Consider the following 12,131-nt stretch of genomic DNA (forward strand, 5'->3'; position numbering starts at 1 on the left):
GTGGGCTGTCCAACAGTACTCGGCATGGTGGTGGCGCTGTAGTCGTGTCCGGCAGTGCTTGGAATGGTGGTGGCCGTGCAGTGGTATGCAGCAGAGCTCGGCATTCAGGTCAATCGTGTCAGTGTTGGCACAGGTGGAAATGCCATCACTGACTGCTGAAAATACTGAGTCTGCTGCATACATTTCAAGGTGGCAAAATGATGCCTCCAAAATTGCAACATGTTGCGTTTACCGCGCCCAGCCGCAGACGACGAAACAACGCATGCGTCGGTCGGCAAAAAGCATCCAATCGCATGTACCTGCGCCCCCAATGTTAAAGTTAGGAAAACATGCGGAAAAATGTGGCATAAACGCTGCGGACACAACCACAAATGTGAAACCAGCCTAATACATTGTGTTTTTTTGTGGAGGTGTATTGTCATGCACCTCTCCCCAACTATACATGGGTATCCGCTTCCTGATTTTGTCTAATTGGTGTTATCCTCCTCCTTATCCTCATCATCCACAACCAGTACAACAGGGTGAACAAAAGTCACTAAATTTTTGTGCAAGGGTGTTTTTCTGATGCCCGTTACTAGTTAGAAACCAAAATAAACTCCCACAGGGGGAACGGACATCAAAATGAGATGTACGTATATTTTTTCCATTTATTCTGATATATTCCAGTTTTAATATCTCTTCGCCGTCCTTTTATGACCCAGTGTATACCTCTACAATATGAAAATATTGAAATACAATTACCGTATATACTCGAGTAAAAGCCGAGATTTTCAGCCCATTTTTTTAGGCTGAAAGTGCCCCTCTCGGCTTATACTCAAGTCGTTGTCCCAGGAAGTCTCCGGGTGAGGGGGAGCGGCAGCTGCCAAATCATACTTACCTGCTCCCGCTGTGTCTCTGCACGTCCTTGCTTCTTCCTGTGTTCAGCAGTCATGTGGTACCGCTCATTAAGGTAATGAATATGGACGCATATTCATTACTTAACCCCTTTCTGACATCGGACGTACTATCCCGTCGAGGTGGGGTGGGCCCCCATGACCACGGACGGGATAGTACGTCCAGCGCGATCGGCGGCGCTCACGGGGGGAGCGCGGCCGATCGCGGCCGGGTGTCAGCTGTCTATCGCAGCTGACATCCGGCACTATGTGCCAGGAGCGGTCACGGACCGCTCCCGGCACATTAACCCCCGGCACACCGCGATCAAACATGATCGCGATGTGCCGGCGGTGCAGGGAAGCATCGCGCAGGGAGGGGGCTCCCTGCGGGCTTCCCTGAGCCCCCCGCAGCAACGCGATGTGATCGCGTTGCTGCGAGGGTGTTACCTCCCTCGCTGCCTGCTCCAGACCCGGATCCAAGATGGCCGCGGATCCGGGTCCTGCAGGGAGGGAGGTGGCTTCACAGAAGCCTGCTCAGAGCAGACACTGTGAAGCAGCCTGCACTTCTCTCAGATCGGTGATCTGTCAGAGTGCTATGCAAACTGACAGATCACCGATCTGTATTGTCCCCCCCTGGGGCAAAGTAAAAAAGTTAAAAAAAAAATTTCCAAATGTGTAAAAAAAAATAAAAAAAAATATTCCAAAATAATGAAAAAAAAATAAATATATATTATTCCCATAAATACATTTCTTTATCTAAATAATAATAAAAAAACAATAAAAGTACACATATTTAGTATCGCCGCGTCCGGAACGACCCGACCTATAAAACTGGCCCACTAGTTAACCCCTTCAGTAAACACCGTAAGAAAAAAAAAAAAAAAACGAGGCAAAAAACAACGCTTTATTATCATACCGCCGAAAAAAAAGTGGAATAACACGCGATCAAAAAGACAGATATAAATAACCATGGTACCGCTGAAAGCGTCATCTTGTCCCACAAATAACGAGCCGCCATACAGCATGATCAGCAAAAAAATAAAAAAGTTATAGTCCTGAGAATAAAGCGATGCAAAAATAATTATTTTTTCCATAAAATAGTTATCGTATAAAAGCGCCAAAACATAAAAAAATAATATAAATGAGTTATCGCTGTAATCGTACTGACCCGGAGAATAAAACTGCTTTATCAATTTTACCAAACGCGGAACGGTATAAACGCCTCCCCCAAAAGAAATTCATGAATAGCTGGTTTTTGGTCATTCTGCCTCACAAAAATCGGAATAAAAAGCGATCAAAAAATGTGACGTGCCCAAAAATGTTACCAATAAAAACGTCAACTCGTCCCGCAAAAAACAAGACCTCACATGACTCTGTGGACCAAAATATGGAAAATTTATAGCTCTCAAAATGTAGTAACGCAAAAAATATTTTTTGCAATAAAAAGCGTCTTTCAGTGTGTGACTGCTGCCAATCATAAAAATCCGCTAAAAAACTCGCTATAAAAGTAAATCAAACCCCCCTTCATCACCCCCTTAGTTAGGGAAAAATAAAAAAAATTTATTTATTTCCATTTTCCCATTAGGGCTAGGGTTAGGGTTAGGGTTGGGGCTAGGGTTAAGGCTACAGTTAGGGTTGGGGCTAAAGTTAGGGTTAGGGTTGGGGCTAAAGTTACGGTTAGGGTTTAGATTACATTTACGGTTGGGAATAGGGTTGGGATTAGGGTTAGGGGTCTGTCAGGGTTAGAGGTGTGGTTAGGGTTACTGTTGGGATTAGGGTTAGGGGTGTGTTTGGATTAGGGTTTCAGTTATAATTGGGGGTTTTCCACTGTTTCGGCACATCAGGGGCTCTCCAAATGCGACATGGCGTCCGATCTCAATTCCTGCCAATTCTGCGTTGAAAAAGTAAAACAGTGCTCCTTCCCTTCCGAGCTCTCCCGTGTGCCCAAACAGGGGTTTACCCCAACATATGGGGTATCAGAGTACTCAGGACAAATAGGACAACAACCTTTGGGGTCCAATTTCTCCTGTTACCCCTGGGAAAATACAAAACTGGGGGCTAAAAAATAATTTTTGTGGGAAAAAAAAAAGATTTTTTATTTTCACGGCTCTGCGTTATATACTGTAGTGAAACACTTGGGGGTTCAAAGTTCTTACAACACATCTAGATAAGTTCCTTGGGGGGTCTAGTTTCCAAAATGGGGTCACTTGTGCGGGGCTTCTACTGTTTAGGTACATTAGGGGCTCTGCAAACGCAATGTGACGCCTGCAGACCATTCCATCTAAGTCTGCATTTCAAATGGCGCTCCTTCCCTTCCGAGCCCTTCCATGCGTCCAAACGGTGGTTCCCCCCCACATATGGGGTATCAGCGCACTCAGGACAAATTGGACAACAACTTTTGGGGTCCAATTTCTCCTGTTACCCTCGGGAAAATACAAAACTGGGGGCTAAAAAATAATTTTTGTGGGAAAAAAATTTTTGTTTTATTTTTACGGCTCTGCATTATAAACTTCTGTGAAGCCCTTGGTGGGTCAAAGCGCTCACCACACATCTAGATAAGTTCCTTAGGGGGTCTACTTTCCAACATGGTGTCACTTGTGGGGGGTTTCTACTGTTTAGGTACATTAGGGGCTCTGCAAACGCAATGTGACACCTGCAGACCATTCCATCTAAGTCTGCATTCCAAATGACGCTCCTTCCTTTCCGAGCCCTCCCATGTGCCCAAACAGTGGTTCTCCCCACATATGGTGTATCATCGCACTCAGGACAACTTGGACAACAAATTTTGGGGTCCAATTTCTCCTGCTACCCTCGGGAAAATACAAAACTGTGGGCTAAAAAAATAATTTTTGTGGGAAAAAATTTTTGTTTTATTTTTACGGCTCTGCATTATAAACTTCTGTGAAGCCCTTGGTGGGTCAAAGTGCTCAAAACACATCTAGATAAGTTCCTTAGGGGGTCCACTTTCCAAAATGGTGTCACTTGTGGGGGGTTTCAATGTTTAGGCACATCAGTGGCTCTCCAAACGCAACATGGCGTCCCATCTCAATTCCTGTCAATTTTGCATTGAAAATTCAAACGGCGCTCCTTCCCTTCCGAGGTCTCCCATGCGCCCAAACAGTGGTTTACCCCCACATATGGGGTATCAGCGTACTCAGGACAAATTGTACAACAACTTTTGGGGTCCAATTTCTTCTCTTACCCTTGGGAAAATAAAAAATTGGGGGTGAAAACATAATTTTTGTGAAAAAATATGATTTTTTATTTTTACGGTTCTGCATTATAAACTTCTGTGAAGCACTTGGTGGGTCAAAGTGCTCACCACACCTCTAGATAAGTTCCTTAGGGGGTCTACTTTCCAAAATGGTGTCACTTGTGGGGGGTTTCAATGTTTAGGCACATCAGGGGCTCCCCAAACGCAACATGGCGTCCCATCTCAATTCCAGTCAATTTTGCATTGAAAAGTCAAATGGCGCTCCTTCGCTTCCGAGCTCTGTCATGCGCCCAAACAGTGGTTTACCCCCACATATGGGGTATCGGCGTACTCAGGACAAATTGTACAACAACTTTTGGGGTCCATTTTCTCCTGTTACCCTTGGTAAAATAAAACAAATTGGAGCTGAAGTAAATTTTTTGTGAAAAAAAGTTAAATGTTCATTTTTATTTAAACATTCCAAAAATTCCTGTGAAGCACCAGAAGGGTTAATAAACTTCTTGAGTATGGTTTTGAGCACCTTGAGGGGTGCAGTTTTTAGAATGGTGTCACACTTGGGTATTTTCTATCATATAGACCCCTCAAAATGACTTCAAATGAGATGTGGTCCCTAAAAAAAAATGGTGTTGTAAAAATGAGAAATTGCTGGTCAACTTTTAACCCTTATAACTCCCTAACAAAAAAAAATTTTGGTTCCAAAATTGTGCTGATGTAAAGTAGACATGTGGGAAATGTTACTTATTAAGTATTTTGTGTGATATATCTCTGTGATTTAATTGCATAAAAATTCAAAGTTGGAAAATTGCGAAATTTTCAAAATTTTCGCCAAATTTCCGTTTTTTTCACAAATAAACGCAGGTACTATCACAGAATTTTTACCACTATCATGAAGTACAATATGTCACGAGAAAACAATGTCAGAATCACTGGGATCCGTTGAAGAGTTCCAGAGTTATAACCTCATAAAGGGACAGTGGTCAGAATTGTAAAAATTGGCCCGGTCATTAACGTGCAAACCACCCTTGGGGGTGAAGGGGTTAAATGAGCAGTACGATGTGACCACTGAACAAAGGAAGAAGTTGCGGGCGCTAGAGACCATCTGTCAGTGAGAAGCTGCCAGGGACTGCATCGGGAGCAGGTGAGTATGACGGAGAGGTGAGCATTGCACGATGTTCACCTGTCCCCGTTCCACCGCCGCGCGCCGCTCCGTCTTCCACGGCCTCTGCCTGTGACGTTCAGGTCAGAGGGCGTGATGACTACCTTAGTGTGCGCACAGCCCTCTGCCTGAACAGTCACTGCGGAGGACGAGGAGGATTGGGGCGGCACACAGCGGTGGAACGGGGATGGGTGAAAATCGCAAGAGCCGGGGTCCCTGCCTGCTCAGGACAAGAGGTGAGTATGTCATTTTTTTTTTTATCGCAGCATATTAGGCAAATGTTTCTATGGGGCAATAATCAACCTATGCAGGATTGTATGGGGCATATTTTCTATGGAGCATCTTATGGGGCCATAATCAAACTTTATGCAGGATTGTATGAGGCAAATGTTTCTATGGAGCAACTTATGGGGCCCATCATAAAGTTTATGGAGCATTATATGGGTCATATTTTACTATGGAGCATCTTATGGGGCCCATCATCAACTTTATGGAGCATTATATGGGGCTCCTGATTCAAAAAAGGATATTCAAAAACACTTAACCTACTGATGTCTCAATTATTTTTAACATTTTTTTGTTATCTATTTTTATTTTTGAAATTTACCAGTAGCTGCTGCATTTCCCACCCTAGGCTTATTATCGAGTCATTAAGTTTTCTCAGTTTTTCGTGGCAAAATTAGGGGTCTCGGCTTATACTCGGGTCAGCTTATACTCGAGTATATATGGTATATATTTTTTTATATCCCTGTTTCTGAGCTGTTGCTAGGGACAAACCTATCTCGTTGGACACAATCTGTCATCATATATATGAACCTGTGTTCGCCCCTCCCTTTCGTTATTTACTTTCATCGGTGGATTCACATCCTTTATTTATTTATTTTTTATTTTAGTATGATTTAGCTTTGTCTCCTAATTCTCACCACTAGATTATCAGGCTTAGCGTCTCCTGTGCCACAACAGGCAGCCCAATTTTTGGGCAAGGGTGTCTGTGATGCCATAGTATATTTTTAAAAAATTTATCACCCTTGGGGAAATGTTTGTTAGCCCATGCACTGTGTGTATGGGCATTACAAGTCTAGGAGACACAATCCTTTACATTGTGCCTAATTTTTCATGAGGCCGTCAGCAATGTCTCCTCAATCTCCACAACTAAATCACCAGGTTTATCTTATTCTGTGTCGCTACAGGTAGTCCAATTTTTGGCAAGGGTGTGTATGATGCCCATGGTATATTTTTTAAAAATGTATCCCCCTTGGGGAAATGTTTTTTAGCTTATGCACTGCGTGTATGGGTATTACAAGTCTAGGAGACCCACTCCTTTACATTGGGCCTAGTTTTTAATGAGGCCTTCATCAATGTTTCCTCATTCTCCACCACTAGATCACCATGGTGAGCATGTTGTATGCTGCTACAGCCATCCAATTTTTGGGCAAGGGTGTCTATGATACTACCCATAAATAATTTTTTAAAACTGCTACCCCATTGGGGAAATATTTGACAGCCCATTACAAGTCTAGGAGACACGCTCCTTTAAATTGGGCCTAGTTTTTAATGAGGCCTTTTTCCACCTCTCATCATTTTCCACCACTAGATCACCAGGGTTCACGTGTTCCGTGCTGCTACAGACAGTCAATTTTTTGGCAAGGGTGTGTATGATCCCCCATTAAATATTTAAAAAAAATGTACCCCACATGGGGAAATGTTTTTCAGCCCATACACTTAGTGTATGGGTATTACGAGTCTAGGAGACCCGCTCCTTTGTAATGGGATAGTTGTTTTTTTTTATGAGGCCCTCCTCCATGTTTCTTCCAAGGGGGATTGGGGTGCGTGCAAATTTGTGTCATGGCGGCCCTTGCATTCAATGCATAAGGTAACAGTATGGCAGGACCAACTGAAGAATGTGAAGTGGGTTTTCCTGTGGCCATCCAGTGCCTGGGTTCAAAGGCTTATTGGGGTGCATATGACTTGGTAGCAGGGCAGGCCTTGCATTCAATGCAACTTTTTTTCAGGAAGCCCTCCTGTACCTCTCGTGAAAGGGGTATTAGGGTGCGTTGTAATTGTTGGCAGCCCAGCCACTCACTGCATAGGCAATAACAGCATAGGAGACCCACTGTTTAATAATGGCCCTTTAAGAATATTAATGCCGCCTAATGCACCAGTAAAAATAGGCTTTGTGACTTTGAGTCCCTCCTTCATAAATGAAACAAGATGGGTCTGCTTATGTGTCACACACCACATGGCCAGCTAGGGTTGTTAAATGTTACAATGACATTTCCCAGTGAATGCATTTGTATTGGTTGAAAGCAATGTTAAAGTTGAAAAACGCATCAAAAACGCTGTGTGTGAACATAGCCCAAGTGGTGGAGGAACATTTTGGTCTGGGGTTACCGTATTTTTCCGTCTGTAAGACGCATTTTTTCCCCAAAAAAATTGTGAGGAAAATGGGGGGTGCGTCTTATAGTTGAAATGCAGGCTTACCGGCAGTGTGGTGGCAGCAGAAGTGCGGGGATGATGTGGCGCGGTGAGCGGTATGGCGTGAGCAGGGTCCCTTCCACATTTGAGCTGACGCTGCGGCCCGGTATTGAAGGAGAGCAGCAGAGCTGGGTGAGTCACGGCTTTCCCGGTGGCGGCGGCCATCTTCCTGAGGCTGCGCTTGCGCAGATTGAGTTTTGTGCTTCCTGGGGCTTCAGGAAAATGGCCGCGGGAGGCCGCGCATGCGCAGATTGAGATTGCAGTGGCCATTTTCCTGAAGCCGAGTTCGCAGATTGTGATTTCGGTTTCAGGAAAATTGCCGCCGCGATCTCCATCTGCGCATGCGCAGACTCACGCGGCCATTTTCCTGAAGCCCTGGGAAGCAGAGTACTGAATCTGCGCACGCGCGGCCTCAGGAAGATGGCCGCCGCCACTGGGAAAACCGTGACTCACCCAGCTCTGCTGCTCTCCTTGAATACCGCCGCGGCGTCACCTCAAATGTGGAAGGGACCCTGGCCGCCGCCACCTGAGGAAGTGCCCGCACATCTGCTGCCGCCACAGCACTGCCGCAACCTCCCCATGGACACCAGGCCATGGCGTCGCCGACCTAAGCAGGAAGGGACCCTGCTCAGGTGCACGCCGTACCGCCCACCGCGCCTCAGCATCACTGCACCTCTGCTGACACCATGCCTCCTATGACCCTGCTCTGCCACTGCCTGCCCTCAGGTAAGAGATCTTAAATTCGGACAATAAGATGGACCCCCATCTTATAAAAAAATCTTTTTTTCTGCAATTTTCACCCCAAATTTGGGGTGCGTCTTATGGTACGGTGCATCTTATAGTCCGAAAAAATACGGTCATTATTTTGCCTTATATACAAGTCATTACCCTGGAAAGGATGTACCTTTAATATGTTTCCCAGCAAAATCCATTTTGGTTTCGGTTTTGTATGTTTTTTGGTGCACCTGTAAAAATGCCGTGAAACTCTGACAACATTGCTTACAGCTGTGACCTTGGAGTCAGAAATGCTTCCAGGGGCGGTCCCCATGATGTTCCTGTGTCATTTCTGCAGTGCTTCCATCATTTTCAGATGTTTTTCGACCTTAAAAGGACCCCTGGGGGGGATCGATGGTAAAAATAGACTTACATTGGGCTCGTTGTTTGGGTCGAGTACCTGAGTATTCCAATCTGCTCAACCTGAGCAATGAGCACCCAAGCATTTTAGTGCTGTCTGATCACTAATCAGGATCCATTGAAGCGTTGCAGAGTTATTACCTCATAAAGGGACTGGTCAGAATTGTAAAAATTGGCATGGTCCTTAACGTGCAAACCAGCCTTGGGGGTGAAGGGGTTAAAATGAAGTTTTCTTCCTGGGAAGCTCATTAATTTTTTTTTTTTTCTCTTCTTAATTCATTCTCACAAAACTGAGGACGTATGGCTCCTAACAGACAGGGTATAGTCTGCTAGAGAGCAGCCAATTTTAATTAATTGCAATGTTAGTGTAAGCCTCCAGGTGGCAGCAGACTATCCAATGTTTCTATGTTCCCCAATATTTGACAAATATATTTTCTCTACAAGCTATTCTTTAAGTAAGTGTTTATTATAAATATATTTTTTGTTTTTCTTAAGAAAGTTGCAGAACTTAAAGGAGCCAATGTGAAAGACAGTCGTCCTTCTGTTTCTACACAGTTGTTGCAAACTACAAAACGAAAAGGTCCAGTTTTAGAAAGCCTGGAGAGTAAGCGTATCAAAGGTAAACTACAAATGCTATATCTATCACCGTGGCCCTTGGGCAGCTATTGACAGAGCGTTCCTGAATCATATGTCCCCACCATGCAAGCCCCGTAATGAATCAGGCTTGATTTCAGAGTGACGTACACTACAAAAAAGTGGTAATTTCTGGCACTCAACTTCTCAAATTTTATTGATGCAAAAAATCAATTATTTCAAATGACAGACCCAAAAGAATACAGACATGTACAACTCTACGTTTCGGTGTATTGTCGCCTTTTTCAAGGTACGTCTGTTCTGTAAGAATAAAACAGTATTAATACTAACTAATGAAAAATTAATACAGAAAAAATGAACACCGAAAAAGGGGTCCAATGATACAGAGAAGAAATCTATTGGTCTCATTTCATAGATTCATATAAAGCAAAAATGACAATAGCCCATAAGCTGCACAGGAATGGGGAGGCTACATAGGTCCACTACATCTGATTATGAATGAGACGAGCTGGCATATTCACGCTGGCTGAAACTGGTGTGAAAACAGCAAAAGTCTCAATGTTTAAGTAACTCCGTGTTGCACAAACAAAAAAAATTAGCAACTTTATAAAGTGTTATGCACCAGAAATCTGGCGTAATAGCTTTAATGAATCCAGGCCATAGTTTTCCTATGATTGCAGTTCATCTTAAAGGTCACCAGGTTTTCCCAATGTAGGGTACAGCCATCTCCTTTAAGGTCTCTTTTGCAGTATTCTGGAATGATGTATGTAAGTCTCCAGTCCACTCTGCAGACCACCAAAATACCCTTTATTATACTAACAGTGCAGTCCAGTATGGTGGGTGTCTTTTGATCTTGATCCAGCATCTCCTCTCTTTCCACAACTGCCATTCTCCTAATTTTCATGTGGATGATGTGTCCTGTGTCATCCACACAGTAATGTTATGCAGGGGTAAAGTCGGCGCATGCGCACTGCCTCGGCAAGACAGCTTGATGCGGTTGGGCACAGGGGCATGATTGGGAGAACCTGTGTGGATGACGAAGGACACAACATACATGTGAAGCAAGTTGCACAAATGCGATTGTAGGAAGAGAGGAGGCCTCAGATCCAGACCAGAGACGCTCATCGGAACAGACTGTACCGTTTGGGGGTTTAATAAAAGGTCATTTTTGGGATCTGCAGAGTTAATTAGAGGACTTATACCACATTCATAAATATTGTTCAACTGCCATTTTTCTCTAAACCGTCAATGCAAATGAGTCAGTATAATGTCCAAATCATCATCAAACATTAAGGCCATGTGCCCACGTTGCGGATTCCGCTGCGGAATTTTCCGCAGCGGATTTGATAAATCTGCAGTGCAAAACCGCTGCGGTTTTTACTGCGGATTTATTGCGGTTTTCTCTGCGGGTTTTCACCTGCAGATTTCTATTGGAGCAAGTGGAAACCCGCAGCGGAATCTGCACAAACAATTGACATGCTGCGGAAAATAAACCGCTGCGCATTTTTTTCCACAGCATGTGCACTGCGGATTTCGTTTCCCATAGGTTTACATTGTACTGTAAACTCATGGGAAACCGCTGTGGAAACGCTGCGGTTCCGCAGCGAAATCCGCAGCGTAATCCGCAGCGTGTGCACATACCCTAAGAGTATAAATCGGATTTTATTTGGACAAATCTCCCAATGAAAACAGTATTTTCTTTTCAAAGCTACATTTTTTTATGCACTGTTCTAAATTATTATGCACAACAAAGTACCCAAACATTTTTTAGGTTGTAAATAACTGAAAACCGTCATTTTTTTGAATTTGTAGCAATAAGAGATCTCATTTACTGAAATCAAAAGCTTTTTCAGCTAAAGACATCCTAACAGGCCAAGTTACGTGTTAACATAAGAACCCTTCGTTGATATCACCTTCACAATTCTTGCATCCATTGAACTTGTGAGTTTTTGGAGAGTTTCTGCTTGATTTTCTTTGCAGTATGTTAGAATAGCTTCCCAGAGCTGCTGTTTGGATGTTAAATTGCCTACCACCCTCATAGATCTTTTGCTGCAGGATACTCTAAATGTTCTCAATAGTGTTGAGGTCAGAGGCTGTACACCAGTTTCTCTCATTTTATGCCCATTGCATATATATATATATGTGTGTATGTATATGTGAGATATATATATATATATATATATATATATATATATATATATATTTGTGTCTAGGCCCACAACAACCGTTTCTGCCTTTGAGCACTGTTTAGAAGTGACCAAATAGTAGGTTTAGGCCTCCAGAGGCACCAGCAGCTTCAAATATCTGTTGGCTGCTTTGTTATTCTAGCAGCTGCTCTCTTAGTCCTATGAATTTGTCTAGCAGAAGTCTTCCTCATTATGCCTTTATCCGCACAAATCCGTCAGTGCTCTGTATCAGCTACAAATCTCTTCATGGTACGATGATCAGCCTGGGAACCGTGGCTGTCTGACCGGCGGTAATGATCCGAACAGAAGTAGTGTTTGCTGCACTGTCATGCATATGACAGCGTGGCACACACTGGATATTCGGGCCCCCATTCATGTGCATGTGGTCTGTGTTCGGGTCCAGGTCATGTTCTGTGACTCTTCGGCCGAACCTGCCGGACACAAACATCCAGGTGTCCACCCATCTCTATTCAAGAGTTAAGGAAAAATCTTGATGCAGG

General features: G+C 43.8%; 1 protein-coding gene across 1 annotated transcript in view; it reads left to right on the forward strand.

The window, feature by feature from the left end:
• The window catches only part of ZNF830 (zinc finger protein 830), a 255,034-nt gene that overhangs the window by 48,482 nt on the left and 194,421 nt on the right, over positions 1-12,131 (forward strand). Inside the window, exon 3 of the mRNA XM_077269538.1 lies at positions 9,347-9,470. Coding sequence (XP_077125653.1) covers positions 9,347-9,470 — 124 coding nt within the window. The remainder of the gene's footprint in view (positions 1-9,346; positions 9,471-12,131) is intronic.

The sequence above is a fragment of the Ranitomeya variabilis genome, chromosome 6 (genome assembly GCF_051348905.1).
Source record: "Ranitomeya variabilis isolate aRanVar5 chromosome 6, aRanVar5.hap1, whole genome shotgun sequence".
NCBI classification, from domain to species: Eukaryota; Metazoa; Chordata; class Amphibia; order Anura; family Dendrobatidae; genus Ranitomeya; species Ranitomeya variabilis.